Raw genomic sequence first — 18,956 nt, forward strand, 5'->3', positions numbered from 1 at the left:
GTGTGTATAACTGAGTCACTCTGCTGTACAGCAGAGACTAGCACAACATTGTAAATCATCTATTACTTCAACTGAAAAAAAAAAAAAAAGACGGACACAGTCCCGACCTAAGGCATCAGGGCGATAAAGACACCACGGCCCCAACGCCGACCTCCGGTTTGGAGTCACTCCCCAAGCACCGAGGAAGGCACACACCAGGGCAGCTTAAAACACACCCCTGTCCCCAGGATTCGGAGTCAACTGCCCGTGAAAGGAAACCAGCTCACAGGGTGCAAACGAGAAACAAGAACCCCCCCCAACCCCCCTCACAGAAGCACCTAGACTTCCATTTCTACAAGGCTAGAACGGGACTCCTCAAGGACCCGACTGCGACGCGCTTAACGATTTGGGGCTAGAGGCGCCATCAGAACCAGGCCGGAAACACTGAAGGAGTCACGGAAAGCTCGCATTCTCCATTTTTCCAGAAGAGGTGATCTCTACTCAACGCTGGGCTACGCTATTTGGGCGGAGGAGCCGTCTAACCGCTCAGGAGAGCGACTATCAGCCTTTGGGTCTGGGATTCCCGGCCTCTATGGAGGAGGGTATGGAGTAGGGAGAGTCCTCTCTCAGGGCCAGAGTGCGGGGAAGGGCGACCGCCTGGGTCAAAGAGGAGCCTCACTGTCTGAACCCGGAACAGCGACTTCTGGCCGAGCAGCGTTGAGGAAAAGTCACCACCGCGGGTCCCTCGGGTCTCTGTGGTCACCCTCCCCCGCCACAGCCCAACAGTCCGGCACGGGCGCCCGCCGTTTCCCTTCTGGTGGCAGAAGAATCCAGAAAAACGCGGGAAGGCGCGAGCCGTGCGGTGCGCAGGCGCAAGCCCAACGGCTCGTCTCAGGGAGGGCAAATTGTCGCGAGGCTTGGGCGTGTGCGAGCTCGTGCTCAACACGTTCCAGTCACGGCGCTCCGGCAGCCTCGTGCGGCCACGAGCTCTTCAGCGTGCCGCCGTGTCACGTGGGCTCCGGCGCGCTGGCCACCTGCTTTAACTCGGCTCCTCCCGGCCCCGCCCCAGCCCCGCCCCTCTGCCCCCAAGTTCCCCCTCCATTGGCCGGGCTTCACACTGCACTAGTAAGAGCTCCCTTAATCTGGCTTCTCAACTGCCACAGGCTGGGTTCCACCCAGGCCCCGCCTTGCGAACCAAATAGCCGCGCCTCCGAGGAAGGCCACGCCCTTCCCCCAGCCTCCTTAGTCCTGCCGAGTCCCGCCCCGCTGCCGAGCTTCCCCAGTACATTGGCTTAATTTCTCCCTTGACCCCGCCCCTGAGGCCGGCTCCTTACCATCATTGGCCGGACCCCGCCCCGGGCCCCGCCTCCTGTCCGGCTCCCGCTCCCATTGTCTCGGCAGATGCCGCCTAGTCCAGCAATCGTGCTCCGTGTTCAGTTTTCGGAGGTCGCGCTCTTTCTCTGGCCGGCGGGGCGATCCCGCTTCAGAGAACCGGCTTCCTGAGTTCGGGCGGCTCTTCTTTCCTCCTTAGGACCCACTTTGCCGTCCCAAAGTGGCAGCAGCTATGTACGCGCTGCGATCTCTTCTGCTTCTCCTGTTGCCTCTGTGTCCCGGTCCTGGTCCTGGACCCGGTATCGAGGCAAAGGTCACCCGGAGTTGCACTGAGACCCGGCAGATCCTGGGGGCCCGGGGATATAGCTTAAGCCTACTCCCTCCCGCCCTGATCTCAGGTGAGGAGAAAGAGGAAGACTAGAGAATTGGGGGCGAGGGAGGGGGCGGGGGCCGGTCCCCCCATCTCACAATAACTCTTCCCTTTCAGAGTGGCCGTTATAATAATCTTTTCGTCTCATAGTAATAATGTCTCTTCTCCTCCGGAACTTCTTTACCAGGATCACAATAACACTCCTGTTCACATAATAGCTCTCTACTCCACCCCCACCCCAGGAATCCCTTTCTAGTAATTAGCACCCCTCTCTGTGTTTCTTTATTCACAGCCCAATTTGTTCCCCTCGCTATTTCCATGAGCCCCTTCTATGACAATACTTTCTTTCTTACCAGGTAATCCCACCCCTCCAAACCCCATTCTTCCCATTGAAGCCATCCTGTAAGTCCTTAGAGGCCTGGGGTGTGCGATGTTAGGCAGGCTACCTAGGACCCTCTGATCACTAAATCGGCCCATCCTTATTTGATCCTATGGCTAGTGGCAGTGGACTTGGGATGGGTGAGGGGACAATAAGAAGGGGGTAGAGCCAGGTGGGAATGAGGTGGCAGACAATAGAAAAGAAACCAGACAGTTCAAAGAGAAAGGATGGCCCCCAGAGATCAGCAGGAGAAGGAAGGAATTTCACGACACGACTTCCCACCATTCCTTCGTGTCTCCTCTGTCCAGGTGAGCACCTCCGCATCTGTCCCCAGGAGTACACTTGCTGTTCCAGTGAGATAGAGCAGAAGCTGACCTGGGAGACTGAGGCCACCTTCCGAGGCCTGGTGGAAGAGAGCGGCTCCTTCTTGGTTCACACACTGGCTGCCCGGCACAGAAGATTTGATGGTGAGGACCTGGCGTCCCCAAACCTGGCCTCACACCTCCTCTCTGTGCTCATGACCCGAGCAAGCATCCCGTCCCCGCTCCTGACTCTATCCCTAAGGCACTCCGGCCCTGGCTTAGCCCCCGCATCCCCACCCTAGGCTCTCTCAAGGTCCTGCCCTCCACCCCCAGCCCCAATTTGCCCAGACCTCTAAGAGTTGCTTAATTTCTGACTCACTTTTCTTTTCTCTCCCCATGCCCATCTCTTCCTGCCTCTGCCCTTTCACTTTTCCGTCCTTCTCTGGCCTCACCCCACCTCACACCCCTTTCTCTGCACTTGCCACAGAGGTTTTTCGGGAGATGCTCTCATCAGCCGAGCACTCCCTGTCCCTGCTTTTCCACCGCTCCTTCGGCCGCCTGTATGCCCAGCACACCCCCTTGTTCAGTGGCCTGTTCTCTCGGCTACGGGACTACTATGAGAGGTCCGGTGAGGGGTTAGATGATGCCTTGGTGGATTTCTGGGCTCAGCTCCTGGAGAAAATGTTCCCCCTGCTGCACCCACAGTACATCTTCTCCCCTGACTACCTGTTCTGCCTCACGCGCCTGGCCTCTTCTGCTGATGACTCTCTGAAGCCTTTTGGGGACTCACCCCGCCGCCTCCGCCTGCAGGTGAGGGGCCCCAAGGCCTGAGCTTCAGCCACCTTTGACCTAGTGACCTCTGAAGTATGTACTACTCACCTCCAGCCCAATGACCCCCTTTCCATGCCCCAGTCACCCCTGACCTGGTGATCCCTCTATGCTGCATGGCAGCCATGTCTGACCTGGTGACCCCTATCTTGAGCCCGTCATCTCTGCCTGACCCAGTGCTCCTTGGTCTCCTTTAATTGGATGGCCCCCCTTTCTGTGTCCTAGTTTACACAAGTTGCTGACCCACTCACCTGCTCTTGCCTCCCCCCACCCCACCTTTCTGCCAACTCCTCCCTAATCCCAATACCTTGGCTTCCTCTGGTTCAACTAACTGTGAATTAGACACTTAATATTTAAGAAGGATTTTCATTTATAGTCTCTCATTTAATTACCATCATAACTCTAGGAGGTAGATATTAGCATTCCTATTTTACAGATGAGGAAACTGAACTTCCCAGAGGTTAAGGTCTCACAGCCAATAAGTGGTAGAGCTATGTTTCACACCCAGGTCTCCTGGCTTCGGGTTCAGTGTTTGTTCTGATACAAGCCCCTCTCTCTCCAAGCCCTGTAAAATGTAATCCCTCCACCTCTTCCCAAGCCCAGTTCCCCTTGGTCCTTCTAGACTGTGATTCCTTTGATCCTCTTGAACCTGCCTCCCGAGACCACCTGACACTCCTAACCACCCCAAGATAACCCTACAAATCTCACCCCCCTGCTCATCCCCTTGGTGCAGTCTCTTGGTCCCAGTGTTGACTGACCCTCAACAGTCCTGTGGTTTTTCTCACCTTCTTTCCCCTCCCCCAGATAACCCGGGCCCTGGTGGCTGCCCGGGCGTTTATCCAGGGCCTGGAGACCGGAAGAGATGTGGTCAGCGAAACGCTTAAGGTTAGAGGGAGCCTGAGTATGGGCAGGGCCCAGGGAGGGAGACAAGAAGTAGGAGAGGTCCCATGAAGAAGAGTCCGGTGCCAGCTGGCAGGAGAGGCCTGGGGCCTTCCCATATCAGCCTTGAAGCCCTGGCATCCCAGGGTAAATCAGGAAGGCTGGAGTCTCCCTTGTGTCATGACCCATGATCTCCTCCCACCTCTGACCCTCTGATGACTCTTACCCCCTGCCAGCCTCTAGGGGCCTGCTCATCTCCATAGCATCTCTGAGATTGGAGTACTGGCCCTCCTGGTTTTCTCCAGGACCACTCAGTGGCTCCCGCTTCCCTGCTACTGGAGGCCAGATTCCTGGCTTGGCCTTCAAGGCCCTCTCTCGACCGCTCATTCTCTCCCTGACCTCCCAGCCTTACTTCCTGCATCCTCATTCTCCTCTCTCCCCAACCACGATGGGCTCACTCTTGTCCTTGAACCTTTTCTCAGATCCCTCACTGCCCCATCTCTCCCAAGAAGCAGCATCTGCAACCTGGCCCCTAGGAGCCTCCCTCCTCTGATCTGTGGCAGTCCTGGGGTCACTCCTGCTGCCACACGGGGTCATCAGTCCTAAATGTTCAGAGCCTGGGAAGGGTGGGGTGGGGTATTTGATTTCTCTCTGTGCCCAGCACCGGGCTTGGCTGAGGGCAGCCAAGTGTGGATGACACAGGCCTGCTCTCTGCTCCCAGATGCCGCTGTCCGAAGGCTGCAAGCGGGCTGTGATGCGTCTGACAGGCTGCCCCCTTTGTCGGGGGGTCCCCTCGCTGCCACCCTGCCGGGGCTTCTGCCTCAACGTGGCCCACGGCTGTATCGGCAGCCAGGGACTGGATCCTGACTGGGGGGCCTATCTGGGTGAGGGGATTCACGAAAGCCTGGGAGGGCTGTCTGTGTGGGGGTGGGCAGGGTGGACCAGGGAGGGAGTGTTAAGCGGTACTGAGGGGAGAGGATGAGGAGCGGCTCTTCTCATGTCAGTTTCCCCCATCTAAGACCTGCTGCTTCCCTCCAAGGCCGGGGTCAGGATTTGCGGGAACATCCTACTTCATTGAGTATCTCCCTGGATGTCCCCTCATTTCACCCTTTCTCTTTCTTTCCCTCTTTCAAGATGGTCTCCTGTTCCTGGCCGAGAAGATCCAGGGCCCCTTTTCCTTTGAGCTAGCAGCACAGTCCATCGGGGTGAAGATCGCGGAGGGTTTGATGCATCTGCAGGAAAACAGCGTGGGGCTGTCAGCCCAGGTACAGGGGGCCACGAGAAGAGTGGGAGTTGGCGGGAGGACCGGAGAGAGAAGGGTGGAGGGGGAGGCCCCGGGCTGGGGGTACAGTGCGGGGTGTCAGGGAGACACTGTAGGGCCTCTGGATAAACTGGGGTGTCGGGGGCGATTGGAGTATTGGAGTGTGGTTTTTACCGCGGGACGACTGTCTGTGGGGTCTCTTCCCGGTGCCGCAGGTGTTCCAGGAATGCGGGAGCCCCCAGCCGGCGCCGGCCCGCGCCCGCCGTGCCCCAGCCCCCCGGGAGGAGGTGGGCCGGCTCTGGTCGGCGGCGGCGGCGGAGGAGGAGCGGCCCACGACGGCTGCAGGCGCCAGCCTGCCCCGGCTGGTGAGTGGCGGGCGGCAGGCGGGGGCGCAGGTGCGGCGGGGGGCGGGGGGCGCGCGCACCAGCTCCTCCCGGGCTCTCTTTGCGTCCAGGTGTGGGAGCTCCGCGAGCGGCTGGGCCGGGTGAGGGGCTTCTGGGCCGGGCTGCCCCTGACAGTGTGCGGGGACCCCCGCGTAGCTGCGGACCTCTCCCAGGAGGCGGCGCCCTGCTGGACCGGAGCTGGGCGGGGCCGGTGAGAGCCGGGCGGCGGCGGCGGCGGCGGCGGGCGGGCGAGGCGGACTCCGTGGGCGGGGCGGGGCGGGAGCCTCCGGGGCTGCTCTGCTCGCAGGTACCTGTCGCCCGTGGTCGGGGGTCCCCAGGCCGGGCAGATCGACAACCCAGAGCTGGATGCGGAAGCCTCGAGCCCCGACCTCCAGACGCGGAGGCGGCGGCTGCAGCTCCGGGCGGCCACGACCAGGATGAAGGCGGCCGCCCTGGGACGCGACCTGGAGCTGGAGGACTGGGGTGAGGCCCCGGGCCGCCGCGAGGGCCTCGCTCCGCCCGGCTTTCCGCGATTGGACCCGGGCCAACCCGCAGCCCGGCCCCCTCCTTTCTGTAGTCCCTCCCCTGGCGTCTCTCGGTTACTATCCATTCATTGACTCACACGTTTTACACGCACGTATTGAGCGCTTTACTCAAAGGTAGGGGGTAGAGCACCAATGACAGGGTCTCTATCCTTGAGTCCATGGTTCCCTGGGGGAGACACCAAAACACTCTTACAGAACGGTGGGAAGCTCCTAAGAGTGGGCAATGGGTTGGGGGAGACTGAGGAGGGCGAGCAATCCCGGGAGGTGGGGAAGTGGGGTGCGGGCGCCATGGGGCTGGCTCCCCAAAGTAGAATTTGACAGGGAAGCAAGGCACTGACATCCATTTTTTTTCTCTCTCCCACTGTCTGTCTCTTTCTTTGTCTCTCCTCCCCCCCTTCCCGTCTGCTCGCTGCTTCTGCGTACGTCTGTTTTCTCTGTCTTTTCCTGTTTATCCTCTCTCTCCATCTGTCTCTTTTTTGTCTGTCTCGTTGTCTCTTCCTGTCTCTCGTTGCCTTCTCTCATTCTCATGTGTCTGATCTCTCTCCTCACCTTCCTGTCATTCGCTTTCTCCCTCTTCTCACCCTGCCTGCTCCTCCACCCCTCCCCTTTCACTGTTTTTATCTCGAGTTCTCTTTCCCGCTGCCTGTGGCTCTTTCTCTCTCGTGTCTCCCGATACCTCTCTTTGCCATCCCTGTCTGTTTCCGATCCTCCCCCTCCCTGCAGAGGACGCTAGCGGCTCTGGAGAGGGACAGCACTATGCGGATGACTGGATGGCTGGGGCAGCAGCTGTGGCCCCCCCGGCCCGGCCTCCTCGCCCTCCTCGAAGGGATGGTGCTGGGGGCAAAGGAGGAGGTGTCATTATCCGCCACAGCCAAGACAAGAGCAGGACTGGAGGGACGTCTGTCAGTTTTCACACCCAACCCCTCCTCATTCTCTTCCTCTCAGCCCTGGCCCTGCTTGGACCTCGATAACTGGGGAGGGGTGCCCTGGCATCAGAAGGGTTCGTGGCCCGTCCCCTCCTCCCCCCTCTGCTGGGTCTGGGGAGGAGTCGAAGGGGGCTGCAGAGAGGGTAGAGAAGGGACTTTTTTGGGTGAATTGCTGGGGCCCCAAATCCAGGAGATTTCCAATGGTGGGTTGGGGTGGGGGTGGGTGTTCACAATATTTATTTTTTCATTTGGTGTCTGGGGAGGAGGGGCCGGGGGTATTTATTTAGGAAGGAGGTGTGGTCTCTCTAACCCAGCCTCTATGGTTAGGCTGGTGGTGAGCCCCAACAGAGAAAAAGGGAGGAGTTTTAGAGTTGGGGGGAGGTTGAAGGAAGTTGAAGGTGGGGATGGGTGGGGGCACCCGGTCTCAGAAACAGACAAAGCTGGGTGCTTGTGGGGTGCAGGACAGGGGACTAGGATGTCAGGATCTATGGGTCTGGGTTCTATCGAGTTTTTTCAGTATCACTTTCTTAAACTAGAAAAAAGAAGAAAAAAAAAAGCATATCTCATGGCCTCTGCCATCCGCCACATCCTTCACAAGCTTCCCCATTTCATGTTTCAGTGTTCGACTCAATGTTTATTCTATAAATAAATGGCTAATTTATTGGACCCTATGTGTGACTTTCTGTACCTTTAGCCCAGAGCCTCTGTGACCAGCAGTTCATTTCTGCCTGCTTATCTTGGAACCTGTCCCCTGGGATTGAGTTTGGGCAAGCTGTCCACCCTCTGGGTCTGAGCACCTTCATCTGCAAAATGGGGAGAATTGCGGGGAGGGGACTGCAAAACTCTTCTGGACCCAAGCCACCGTTAATATTACCACACCACTGACCCTGCCTTCAGGGTCGGGGCCCCAGTTCTCTGTGTCAGCCTCTGGCTACCTTGTCATGTCCTCGACAATGTCTGCTTTCAACTCTTGTCTGTTATTCTCCTTTCTTCTTTCCTTCTTTCCTTTGGTCGCCTGAATGAGTCTTTTGTTCTGCAGAAAGCTGAAAGAAAAAGCATAATTGATTCCTAAGTGCCAAAGGAGGGTAGAACTGGTGTCTTCCAATGGCAGGCTGGGTGCCCTGAAGGAGAGGGAAAGGTGCAGGGAGGGAGAGACCCGGAGACACGATCAAAGCCGAATCAGCTGCAGAGACTGGCGGGACAAAGGGAGGGAGGGGGAGGAGCCTGGGCACTGAGAAAGTTTATGGGGAAAGTTGAGCCGAGCGAGGAACCGGGCGGTGGCTGGAGCAGGCGGGAGGGCCAGACCCCGATTTCCCTGCTGCTCCTCAGGTGGCCTGGTGAGTGGGCATGTGAAGCTGAGGCCTCAGCCAGTGGAGGGACTCTATAGAGTTTATGGGAGGAGACTTGGGGGGTTTCATAGAGAGAACCCCAGAGGGAGCCGACCCAGGGCTGGCAACTGACTGAGCAGTCACCAAAGCTGGAGGGAACTGCGGGCTGGAATCGGGGGTAATGGGAGGAGACCGGGATGGATGGAAGGAATAGAAGAAATCTGGACACAGGAGGGAGTCCGGTGCGGGGCTGGATCCTGGAGGCTGGGTTGGGGGAGGAAATTGGGGGATGATGCCAGAGGGGGCGGGTCTCTAGGTGGCAAGTGTGGGTTCTCTGCCTGGGGTCGCTCCGGGCTCGTCCTGGAAGGGGGCCGTCGGGGCTTGGTGGAGGGGCTGCGGGTTGGAATTGAAGGGGCAGGTTTGGACTCCCAGTAGATTGGGAAGCTGGGGCCTGGGAAGGAATTCTGAAGCTTGGCATTCGGGTTTTGTCTCTGTGTCGCGGAGTCTCTCTCCAGCCCCACCCTCTCAATCCCCTCTGGGTGCACTGCTGGGGTTGGAAAGTGGGAATGGGGGTGTGCGGGATCTGGGGTCTGGGCTTCCTAAACAACCCTACACCCCCCAGGCCCTCTCACACACTGGGCTCTGCCTGGCGCCGAGAGGGAAAGCATACCTGAGCTTAGATGAGCTGGTCGACTCTTATTCTTTACAAAGTTGCTCCTGTGGTTTCACCTCCCTGGGTTCCTAAGCTGGTGTCCTGTCTGGCCCTCATTCCCTCCTTATGGCTTCTCCTCTCAGCCTCAGAATGGGGCTCTTCAGCCCAACTTGTCACAGACAGAGGGGCAGAGGAGGTGGTCAGGGGCCTGGTGATGTCCGTTTCACTGGTCTGAGCGGACTGGTCTGATCCTTTTCCCCTTCCCTTCCAAATCCCTGGGGCTCAGTGAGGAACTGTCAGTGGGGGTTGGAGGGAGCTGCAGGCTGACAGCAGAGAAGCAGTCGTGGGGCACCTAGAAGATCTGGGTGTAGAGAGGGCTCCCCCCTCTGCTGCCCCCCTGCCCGGAATGAGGTCTCAGCTGCAGCAGCAGCAGGGGAGAAGGCTCTACCCCCTCCTTAGACTCTCCTCCTTCCCCCTCGTTTCCCTTCTAGACGCTGACAGAGGCAAAAATCTGCTAACTCAGGGGGCAGACTCAACCAGGGCTGCGAGCAGACCTGGGGAATGAACCCCCGAACTCGAACCGGCGCCTTCCGCGGCTGCACGGCTGTCTCAAGCTGTCTCTGCCTCTGTGCCTGGCCCTTGCCCTGTCCCTCTCTAGTGTCACCCTTCCCTGTGCCACATGGGCCCTCTGTCTCCTACCAGGACCATGCGCCTCTGGGGGTCTCGGAGCCTGGGAGTGGCTCTGGGAGTCTTCATGACCATCGGATTTGCCCTCCAGCTCTGGGGGGGTCCCTTCCAGAGGAGGTGAGTTCCCATCTTGTCCCAACGCCCCACAGATGCCCCCCCCACTTGCTCCTCCCCATCCCACCTGGGGCTGTGACTCTTGGGGACTCAGAGGACGCTCCACGCCCTCGTCCTTGCTCCACAAGACACCCATCCACCTGCTGGTGAGGGACAGGACACTTCCCCTCCCGTCTCTCCCCAGGCTACCTGGCCTGCAGCTCCGACAGTCCTGGGCCTCAACCCCAAGACCAGCTGTTCCATCCTGCCTGCCACGGCAGCGACTTGTGTTCCTGAAGACGCATAAATCCGGGAGCAGCTCTGTGCTGAGTCTACTTCACCGCTACGGGGACCGACACGGGCTGCGCTTCGCCCTCCCCGCCCGCTACCAGTTCGGCTACCCAAAGCTTTTCCAGGCCTCTCGGGTCAAAGGCTACCGCCCTCAGGGTGGAGGCACCCAGCCCCCCTTCCACATCCTCTGTCATCACATGAGGTTCAACCTGAAAGAGGTGAGGAGTGTCGAGGGGGTGGGCAGGACTGGTGAGAGATGGGCTCATGCCTGTAGCCAAGACCACCAGGGGAGGAGACCCCAGGCCTGGAGGCTCCCCAGGCATCCCCTCACCCAAGAGTTGGGCATGGGGGCCACAAAGGTGAGTCCTGCTGCCCCCTCCTCAGCTGTTCCTCCCTCAGAATTTTCTGGCAGCCGAAGTTCTGCCCTCTCCCATCTAGAGTTTACTGCAGTCTCTCTCCTTGACCAATTTATCCTGCTGGCATCAGTGTCCCGCCAACTCTGACCCCACCCCAACCCTCCCTCCAGGTGCCCTGGCCCTTCCTGACCCCTTCCACTGGCACTACCAGGGCCCTGCGCAGTCACTGCCTTCTGACCTGTCTGCATCTCACTCCCCTCACCACATCTGCCAGATTTTGAGGAATAGCTACATGCCAAGCCCCAGTCCCAGCCCCACCCCCAACCCCCGGAGCCTCAGTTCTAAAGGAGGAGATGAGTGCACGTACTCACAGGTCATCCGTACACACACACACACACACGAGCCTCTTGGAGGAAGAAAATCAATGGGCAAATGAACACATACAGGGAAAGAGCGAACTTTCACTGAATACTTCTTGGGTGCTGGGTAGTCATCTTACCATCATCTTGCCAGGAAGGCATTATAAGTGTCTCCACTACACAGATGAGGAGGCTGAATCTCAGAGAGGCTGACAGGCCTCTGTTAACGGAAAGCGACAGAGCTAGCATTTGAACCCAGGCCCAGCTGCTCCAAAGTCAAAGCGCCTTCTGTGGACTGTGTGCGTGTGTATGTGAGTTTGTATTTGGAACTGTGGGGAGAATATTCATCAAAAGAGGTGGGGCTTTGTGGAGAGGTGGGTTTTATAGGAAAGGGTGGACATGACTTTGTAGTAAGGAAAATATCAGGTGTTCTTAGAGCAGAACATCTTAAAGACATGGTGTCAGTGGTGTGTGTGCGTGCATAGGTGGTAGAACTTCAGTGGTGGCTGCAAAGGTAGTCCTGTTGGAGCTGGAGCTGGAGAAAGCAGCTGAGCAGCATAAATGTGATCTAATGGGAAGCGAGGGGGCACTGCTGGGAGTGAGGCGAGGGCAGCGATCACTGAGGCAGGTTCCTCTGGAGTTTAGGATGATCGTCACCACCCCTCACTACCTCCCATGTTCCCCACACTTCCACATCCTTCAAGGTAAGTGTTAACCCAGATTTACTGATGGAGGCTCTGAGAAGGCTCTGAGAAGTTCGATAACCTGCCCAAAGTTACGCGGTTGGTAAATGGCTGAATTGGGATTTTATTCCAGGTCCATCTGATGCCACAGACCGTTCTCTGCACTGTTCCCCTATGCCTTCAAAGAGGCATACAGCTCACAGGCTCGCCCTGCAGGCATGCCCACATCGGCAGAGCAGACTGGAAGACTCGTCAGGGAGTCAGGTTCAATGACAGAGGTCACGTTCAGAGGCGGAAACCCTTCAAGGAGCCCCAGAGCTGGGTGCTGGCATGGATCTGCCTGCAGGACCACGCCAGGGTGTGGCTCAGCCCAATTCCCACCTTCCTTCTTGCCAAGAAGTGGGATCACACATCCCAGGCCTCAGAGCAGCACCCTACCGAGTGGCCATGGCTCCCCAGTGCCCATTCCAGGGGTGTCTCTTGCTCTGCAAGATGCCAAGGAGCCCCAGGAGTGCCCTGTCCTTCGGCCATCCTGGGCTTGGCCTGCCCACCTGATGCCTATACCTGAGACAGCGTTACGACTGCTCTGTCTCCTCCCTATTTGCTGCCAGTGATCCTCCTGAGGAGGCCTGAGGCCAGCTCCTTTCTTGGAGTTGTGACAAAGAGTCCCAGGGTAGGCACTTAGGTTTTTGTTGGAGAAGTGAACACAAAGCTTGATTCCTAGAAGTGTTACTGACCAAGGCAGACAGAAAGGCCCAAGGAAGTTAATGTTCTCCAGGAGCTTCCCATGTTCCAGGTTCCTTCCTATCCTTATCTCATGTAACCTCCATAATCACTTGGGAAGGAAGGTATGATGGATCCCCGTTTTGCAGATAAGCAAATTGAGTCTCAGAGATGTTAAGTACCTTACCCAAGATCTATGTAGCTGGTGAAGGAAGCTGGGGGTTCCCAGCAGAGCTGTCAGAAGGAGGTTGGAGGAGGCTGGGGGATCAGTGGGCACTGGGTTTGCTCTTAGTTTCTTCCTGGCCTAGTTCTCTCTTCCTATGTCTGTTTCCTCTTCTCTGCAGGTACTTCAGGTCATGCCTTCTGACAGCTTCTTCTTTTCCATTGTCCGAGACCCAGCGGCTCTGGCCCGCTCTGCCTTCTCCTACTATAAATCCACGTCATCGGCTTTCCGCAAATCACCATCCTTGGCTGCCTTCCTGGACAATCCCCGAGCCTTCTACCAGCCCGGGGCCCGTGGGGACCACTATGCACGCAACTTGCTATGGTTTGACTTTGGCCTCCCTTTTCCCCCAGAGATGAGGACCAAGAGAGGGAATCCTCATCCCCCCAGAGATCCCAACCCGCCACAGCTGCCTTCTGGTGTTGGCCCGCGAGCTCACACCTTGGATCCCAATGCTCTTTTCCATCCCGTTCCCACTGTTGCTGATGGTCACAGCCAGACGTCCAGCTCTGCCTCTTTAGATTTGGGGTCTTCATCCTTCATCCAGTGGAATCTGGCCTGGCTGGACTCTGTCTTTGACCTGGTCTTGGTGGCCGAGTACTTTGACGAGTCATTGGTCCTGCTGGCCGATGCCCTGTGCTGGGGTCTAGATGATGTGGTGGGCTTCATGCACAACGCTCAGGCTGGAGGTGGGCAGGGCGGAAGTGCTGTCGGCGATTGGGGACTGACTGCTGAGGACAGGCAGCTGTCTGCACGGGCCCGAGCCTGGAACAACCTGGACTGGGCTCTCTATGTTCACTTCAACCGCAGCCTGTGGGCCCGGATAAAGCAATACGGCCAGAGCCGGCTGGACAGTGCTGTGGCGGCGCTCCGGGCTCGCCGAGAGGCCCTGGCTAAACACTGTCTGGTGGGGGGAGAGGCTTTAGACCCCAAGTACATCACTGACCGGCGGTTCCGCCCTTTCCAGTTTGGGTCAGGTAAGGTTTTGGGTTACGTGCTTCGGAGTGGCCTGAGCCTCCAAGACCAGGAGGAGTGTGGGCGCCTGGCTACCCCTGAGCTACAGTACAAGGACAAGCTAGATGCCAAGCAGTTCCCCCCAGCAGTCTCTGTGCCCCTCAAGACTTCAAGGCTACCCTCCCCCTAGGCATCAGACCACTAAGTCTTAGGCTGAAAAGCAGCTGAGCCACAGGGGCACAGTGATGAGTGTGAGGCAGCCAGATGCCCTTTCTGCTTCCCCCAGAGACCATGTCTGCTCCCCAAAGGACCAGTGGAACTTTGCACGGATGTGGGCCCCACGTCCTCCAGCCTGTGACGAGGAATCCTAGTCCTAGAAGCATCCTCCCCCCATCTTGCCCCTTTCCCTTTCCAGCACCTCGCCACCCGCCCCCCAGGTCCAAACAGCACTCTCAAAGCCCCCCTGGAGGAGCAAACCATGGAGTACGGCAGAGATTGTTTGGGACACAAGGGATCGGAATAATGCGTCCACCTCTCTATGAAATATTTGTTACTGGGCTATACTCATTTCACTATGAAACGTTTGTTGAATGAATAAATAATTTGAAACTTTGACCTGCTCTATATAGGGCGGAAGGGAAGGGGACGAAGCATCTTCCTGGGAGAAACGGGGTTGGAGGGGGTTCTTTTCATAGTTCTTCTCTAAAAAAGGGGTCTGTCTGCAGTCTCACCTAAACCCTTCGTGCAGCAGCCTAACCACAGGCACACGCCGCTCCTCTTGTCCAAAATCCGGTCGCCCACAAATTGCGGCGCCTCCGGGGCCACGCCCCTTCCCTTCCGCTTCCGGTGTCTCTCCAGTCATTCGGCCCAGCACCCCGGTTCCGGCCCCACGGGGTCTCGGTTCCGGGCTCGTTGCCCCGGTTCCCGGCCCCGGCTGGTCTGTCGGGCCGGTCCGGCCGCGCGCAGCACCGGTCGGGGCTCGGGGCTCCCCGGGCCCACCCCAGCGGCCCCCTCGCCCTCCGCCGGCCACGGCCCACCTCGCTCCCCGGCCCGCGCCGCCCTCGCCGCCCATGGAGTCCCAGTGCGACTACTCGATGTACTTCCCGGCCGTGCCGCTGCCGCCACGCGCGGAGCTGGCGGGGGACCCGGGCCGGTACCGGGCGCTGCCCCGGCGCAACCACCTCTACCTGGGGGAGACTGTCCGCTTCCTGCTGGTGCTGCGCTGCCGGGGCGGCGTGGGGTCCGGCGCCGGAGGCGGCCCGGGCTTGGGCTCCCGAGGGGCCTGGGCAGAACTGGCGACCGCGCTGGCCGCCCTGGCCTCGGTCAGCGCCGGAGGGGCGCCCGTGGGCGGTGGCTCCGGCGACCAGGATCCCGAACCCCCGGGGGGCGGGGACCCTGGTGGTGGGGGGTTGTTTCGAGGCTGCAGCCCCCTCCTCACCCACGGTCCGGGCCCTGCTACCTCAGGGGGAGCGACCACGGTGAGGAGCTCGGGGCGACACGGCACAGGGCGGAGGGGCGGTCTGCTGGGCTCCAAAGACCGGAGGGGAGAGGGACGCTGGAGGGAAGCGGGAGGCCGATGACGGGTGAGGAGAGGGGAGGGCGAGAACCACGTACCGCAGATCTTAAAGGGAACGTTGGCGCTGCGGGCGGCCTTGACTCTTCTGACCTCTTCACCCTTTCCACAACCCAGCTGCCTGTGGAGGAACCAATTGTGTCCACAGATGAGGTCATCTTCCCACTCACCGTTTCACTGGATAGACTGCCCCCAGGGACACCTAAGGCCAAGGTAAGGCTGGCACGGGGTGGAGCTGTTGTCCTAATTCAGACGCCCTTTCTGAGGCTGGCCGTGTGTCTCTCCTCTCGACTGTGGTCCTGTGTCCCCTGTGCTCAGATTGTAGTGACCGTGTGGAAGCGGGAGGTTGAGGCACCAGAGGTCAGAGATCAAGGCTACCTGCGCTTGCTGCAGACCCGATCTCCTGGGGAGACCTTCCGGGGCGAGCAGAGCGCTTTCAAGGCCCAAGGTGGGGAGGAGAATGCAGAGAGGAAATGCTGGAGTCTGGAATTTGGGGGACAGTGGAGGGGTGATACTGGCAAGTGCCCAAGCTGGAGAGAAGAGCAAGATTAGAACTGTGGGTTGGAATGAGGCTCACCCAGCCCGTCATCTCTTGCCTCCGCCCCCTCCTGCAGTGAGCACCCTGCTGACTCTGCTGCCCCCTCCGGTTCTGAAATGCCGCCAGTTCACTGTGGCTGGAAAACACTTGACGGTGCTCAAGGGTGAGCAGATTGGCGGCTCAGGTCTTGGGGAGCAGCAAGGGCACTGACTGGGTGTCAGTTACTCTGGTGGGGATAGATCCATTTTAGGGGGGATAAAGGTGGGGTCCAGGGGGTCCAGATACTCTGAGCTGAGCTGGTTCCCTCCGACAGTGCTGAACGGCTCCTCCCAGGAGGAAATTTCCATCTGGGATATCCGCATTCTCCCAAACTTCAATGCCAGTTATCTGCCTGTCATGCCCGATGGCTCTGTGCTGCTGGTAGACAATGTCTGGTGAGGTCCTGGGGAGGGGCAGGGCCGCACAGTGGTGGGGATGGGGGCAGGGCCGAGAGCTCTGGTGTGGAAAGATCCAGCTCTGGTCCCTTTCTTCTGAACTAGTCACCAATCTGGGGAAGTCTCCATGGGCTCCTTCTGCCGACTCCCTGGTACCTCTGGCTGCTTCCCCTGCCTGCTTAGTGCTCTGGAGGAACACAACTTCCTGTTCCAGCTCAGAGGGGGTGAGCAGCCCCCTCCAGGGGCCAAGGAGGTGAGCATAAGGGACTGGTGTGTTCAGGAGAAAGGGTGAGAAAATGCAGTGGGAGGAAGAGGCCAGGGGATTGACTAAGGGGAGAGGGAACCTCTGATACATGTGATGTTTCCCTTTGTCCCTCTGGCAGGGCCTAGAAGTTCCCCTGATCGCTGTGGTTCAGTGGTCCACGCCGAAGCTGCCCTTTACCCAGAGCATCTATACCCACTACCGGTGAGTTTGTGGGACACCCCTCCCGGCCCCCCCTGGGCACCATCCTGTTTATCTTTGTTTCGAGACACACACATCCTGCTTCCCTCTCTCTCTCACTGCTTCTAGCCTGCCCAGCATCCGCCTGGACCGCCCGTGCTTTGTGATGACTGCTTCTTGTGAGTCGCCTGTTCGGACCTACGAGCGTTTCACTGTCACCTATACGCTGCTCAACAATCTCCAAGACTTCCTTGCTGTGAGGCTCGTGTGGACCCCAGAGCACGCCCAGGCTGGTAGGTGGCTGCCAAGCCTAACCTTGTCCCGAAGGAGGGGAGGGGAAGGGAAGCAGTCACAGAGATGGGTGACTGTGGCCGGCTGCTTCGGCTCTGAACCGGGGTGGTCTCCATGGTGTCACAGTGGAGAGTTTAGAGAGGCCGCGGGGCAGAGTGATTTTAAGGGCCTTGACACTGGAGCTGGGCTCCCTGGTATGTTTGACTTGTCCCTCTCCCACTTCTTAGCTGTGTGACCTCTGGTAGGTTACTTAACCTCTCTGAGCCTCAGATTTCTCATCTCTCAAACGGAGATAATAATACCTCGTGGGGCTGTTACAGCGACTTAGTGAGTTGATATTATGTGAAGTGGTTAGAATAGATCTCAATACACAGTATTAGCTATCGTCATTTATAAAATTCAGCAAACAATAGCGTATACTCAGTTTACTCCACAGAGTGGCTCTGAGGATCGAACAAGACTGGGCTCGTGAACGCCCTCTGCAAACTGAGGAACACCATACAGATGTGTTTCCCAGCCCCCGTTTCTGCCCCCCAGGAAAGCAGCTGTGTGAGGAGGAGCGCCGGGCCATGCAGGCAGCCCTGGACTCCATCGTCTGCTATACACCCCTCAACAACCTCGGCTTTTCCCGGAAGGGCAGCGCGCTCACCTTCAGTGTGGCCTTCCAGGCTCTGAGGACGGGGCTCTTCGAGGTGGGCTGGTGGGGGCCAGGCTGTGTGCTGGGTGAGGCAGAGCGTCAGGTGGAAGGAGTCAGGGCCGCTGGCTTCTGTGGCTGAAGCATAATGGGTGGTGCTACAAAGCCGCGCGGAGGGAAGGTGGAATTTAGATCCGACTTCGGCCTGTCAAGTGGGGAAGATGACCTGAAAGGAGGTCGGGGGCCTGGAAGCCGAGCTGGGTGGCTGATCCATGTCTCCCTACCCCAGCTGAGCCAGCACATGAAACTGAAGCTGCAGTTCACCGCCAGCGTGTCCCACCCTCCGCCCGAGGCCCGGCCTCTCTCTCGCAAGAGCAGCCCCAGCAGCCCTGCCGTCCGGGACTTGGTCGAGAGGCACCAGGCGAGCCTGGGCCGCTCTCAGTCCTTCTCCCACCAACAGCCCTCCCGCAGCCACCTCATGAGGTACGGAACCACAGGAGGGGTGCCAGTTGACTTGGTACAGGCCGGAGTTGGAGAGGGAGCAGGAAGGGGCCCTGGGTCCAACCAGAGCTCATAGCCTCTGCCTTCCCCCAGGTCGGGCAGCGTGATGGAGCGCAGGGCCATCACGCCCCCCGTGGCCTCCCCTGTCGGTCGCCCCCTCTACCTGCCCCCGGACAAGGCTGTGCTCTCTCTGGACAAGATCGCCAAGCGCGAGTGCAAGGTCCTGGTGGTGGAGCCCGTCAAGTAGCACCGTCCGGCTCTCCTCCCTCTCACACTCCTGGAAATCAACAGCCCCCGGAGCAGTGCTCCCTCCAGGCTGTGCCTCCCCTGGGATGCCTCCCACCGAGGGTGAGGAGGCCCTGCAGGGCCGCCTGTCTGTGTCTGCTGATGAGGGACGAGGGAAGAAGCTGTGAAACGGACAGGGATGGCTGTGGTGTGAAGCCAACAGTATTTCCCGGACCTCCTGGGGGGGCTGGCCCCACCCCTCGGCCAAGGCAAGGGCTCCAGGAGCTCCCTTGCCCCCTGCCTTGCACCCTGGTTCTAAGTTTACAAAGTGTTTTCCTCGTTCCTTTAAGTTGTCTTCCCTGCCTCTGACATTCCCTCCCTCCCTCCCACCCGCAGGGCTGAGATCAGAGGGTGGTGATGGTAAAGGGACCCGACAATGACATGACCCTCCTGTCTCAGGTCAGGGGAGAGAGCTCGGTGGCCTCCCCTCGCCCTCATGTTTACTTTTGCAGTCTGAAGCACTTTATGTGGGGTTTTTTGGTTTTGGGGGTTTTTTTTTTTTTGGTTTGTCTGTTCCTGTAACTTATTCTCCAACTACTGCTTCCAACTGAAATAAGACTATTAAATGCCTGTTCAGGAGGGAGAAGAATGACTGCTCTTTGTGTGTTGGTGGCAGGAGCAGAGACCCAGGGGCTCAGAAAGATTCCCTTCAGCATGTACACCAAGTAGCTCCCCTCAGCTCCCTTCACCCCTTTTGTTTTCTTCTGAGTCCCAGTTTTAGATGT

At 58.7% G+C, this 18,956-nt stretch overlaps 4 protein-coding genes across 6 annotated transcripts; 3 read left to right on the plus strand and 1 right to left on the minus strand.

Annotated features, from left to right (window-relative positions):
• The first annotated feature begins 1,396 nt into the window (after window positions 1-1,396).
• GPC2 (glypican 2) lies at window positions 1,397-7,392 on the plus strand. Its single transcript, XM_061210342.1, has 10 exons — window positions 1,397-1,709; window positions 2,369-2,527; window positions 2,850-3,172; window positions 3,995-4,075; window positions 4,791-4,953; window positions 5,204-5,334; window positions 5,546-5,695; window positions 5,785-5,924; window positions 6,021-6,196; window positions 6,982-7,392. The coding sequence occupies exons 1-10, from the start codon at window positions 1,544-1,546 to the stop codon at window positions 7,227-7,229; spliced, it is 1,737 nt and encodes a 578-aa protein (XP_061066325.1). The 5' UTR covers window positions 1,397-1,543; the 3' UTR covers window positions 7,230-7,392.
• Window positions 6,372-17,907, minus strand: LOC133104504 (uncharacterized). 2 transcript variants are annotated; one of them, XR_009703596.1, is made up of 5 exons: window positions 17,461-17,907; window positions 14,265-15,227; window positions 8,120-8,227; window positions 7,873-7,987; window positions 7,004-7,092 (listed from the first exon to the last, which is right to left on the minus strand). XR_009703596.1 is itself a non-coding variant. In XM_061210345.1 (4 exons), the coding sequence occupies exons 2-4, from the start codon at window positions 14,603-14,605 to the stop codon at window positions 6,403-6,405; spliced, it is 471 nt and encodes a 156-aa protein (XP_061066328.1). In that variant the 5' UTR covers window positions 14,606-15,227; window positions 17,461-17,907; the 3' UTR covers window positions 6,372-6,402. The 2 variants fall into 2 exon arrangements, 1 of the variants encoding a protein (XP_061066328.1); XM_061210345.1 differs by lacking the exons at window positions 7,004-7,092; window positions 7,873-7,987 and adding an exon at window positions 6,372-6,424.
• On the plus strand, window positions 8,438-14,137 carry GAL3ST4 (galactose-3-O-sulfotransferase 4). 2 transcript variants are annotated; one of them, XM_061210344.1, is made up of 4 exons: window positions 8,438-8,521; window positions 9,867-9,968; window positions 10,150-10,453; window positions 12,701-14,137. In XM_061210344.1, the coding sequence occupies exons 2-4, from the start codon at window positions 9,871-9,873 to the stop codon at window positions 13,721-13,723; spliced, it is 1,425 nt and encodes a 474-aa protein (XP_061066327.1). In that variant the 5' UTR covers window positions 8,438-8,521; window positions 9,867-9,870; the 3' UTR covers window positions 13,724-14,137. The 2 variants fall into 2 exon arrangements, with proteins under 2 accessions (XP_061066327.1, XP_061066326.1); XM_061210343.1 differs by lacking the exon at window positions 8,438-8,521 and having other exon boundaries at window positions 9,782-9,968.
• Window positions 14,380-18,808, plus strand: TRAPPC14 (trafficking protein particle complex subunit 14). The gene is made up of 11 exons (XM_061210341.1): window positions 14,380-15,011; window positions 15,224-15,319; window positions 15,425-15,554; window positions 15,721-15,807; window positions 15,958-16,078; window positions 16,184-16,331; window positions 16,462-16,544; window positions 16,650-16,813; window positions 17,349-17,503; window positions 17,735-17,928; window positions 18,040-18,808. The coding sequence occupies exons 1-11, from the start codon at window positions 14,604-14,606 to the stop codon at window positions 18,191-18,193; spliced, it is 1,740 nt and encodes a 579-aa protein (XP_061066324.1). The 5' UTR covers window positions 14,380-14,603; the 3' UTR covers window positions 18,194-18,808.
• Window positions 18,809-18,956: the final 148 nt, after the last annotated feature.

This window comes from Eubalaena glacialis, chromosome 13 (assembly GCF_028564815.1).
Source record: "Eubalaena glacialis isolate mEubGla1 chromosome 13, mEubGla1.1.hap2.+ XY, whole genome shotgun sequence".
NCBI lineage: Eukaryota > Metazoa > Chordata > Mammalia > Artiodactyla > Balaenidae > Eubalaena > Eubalaena glacialis.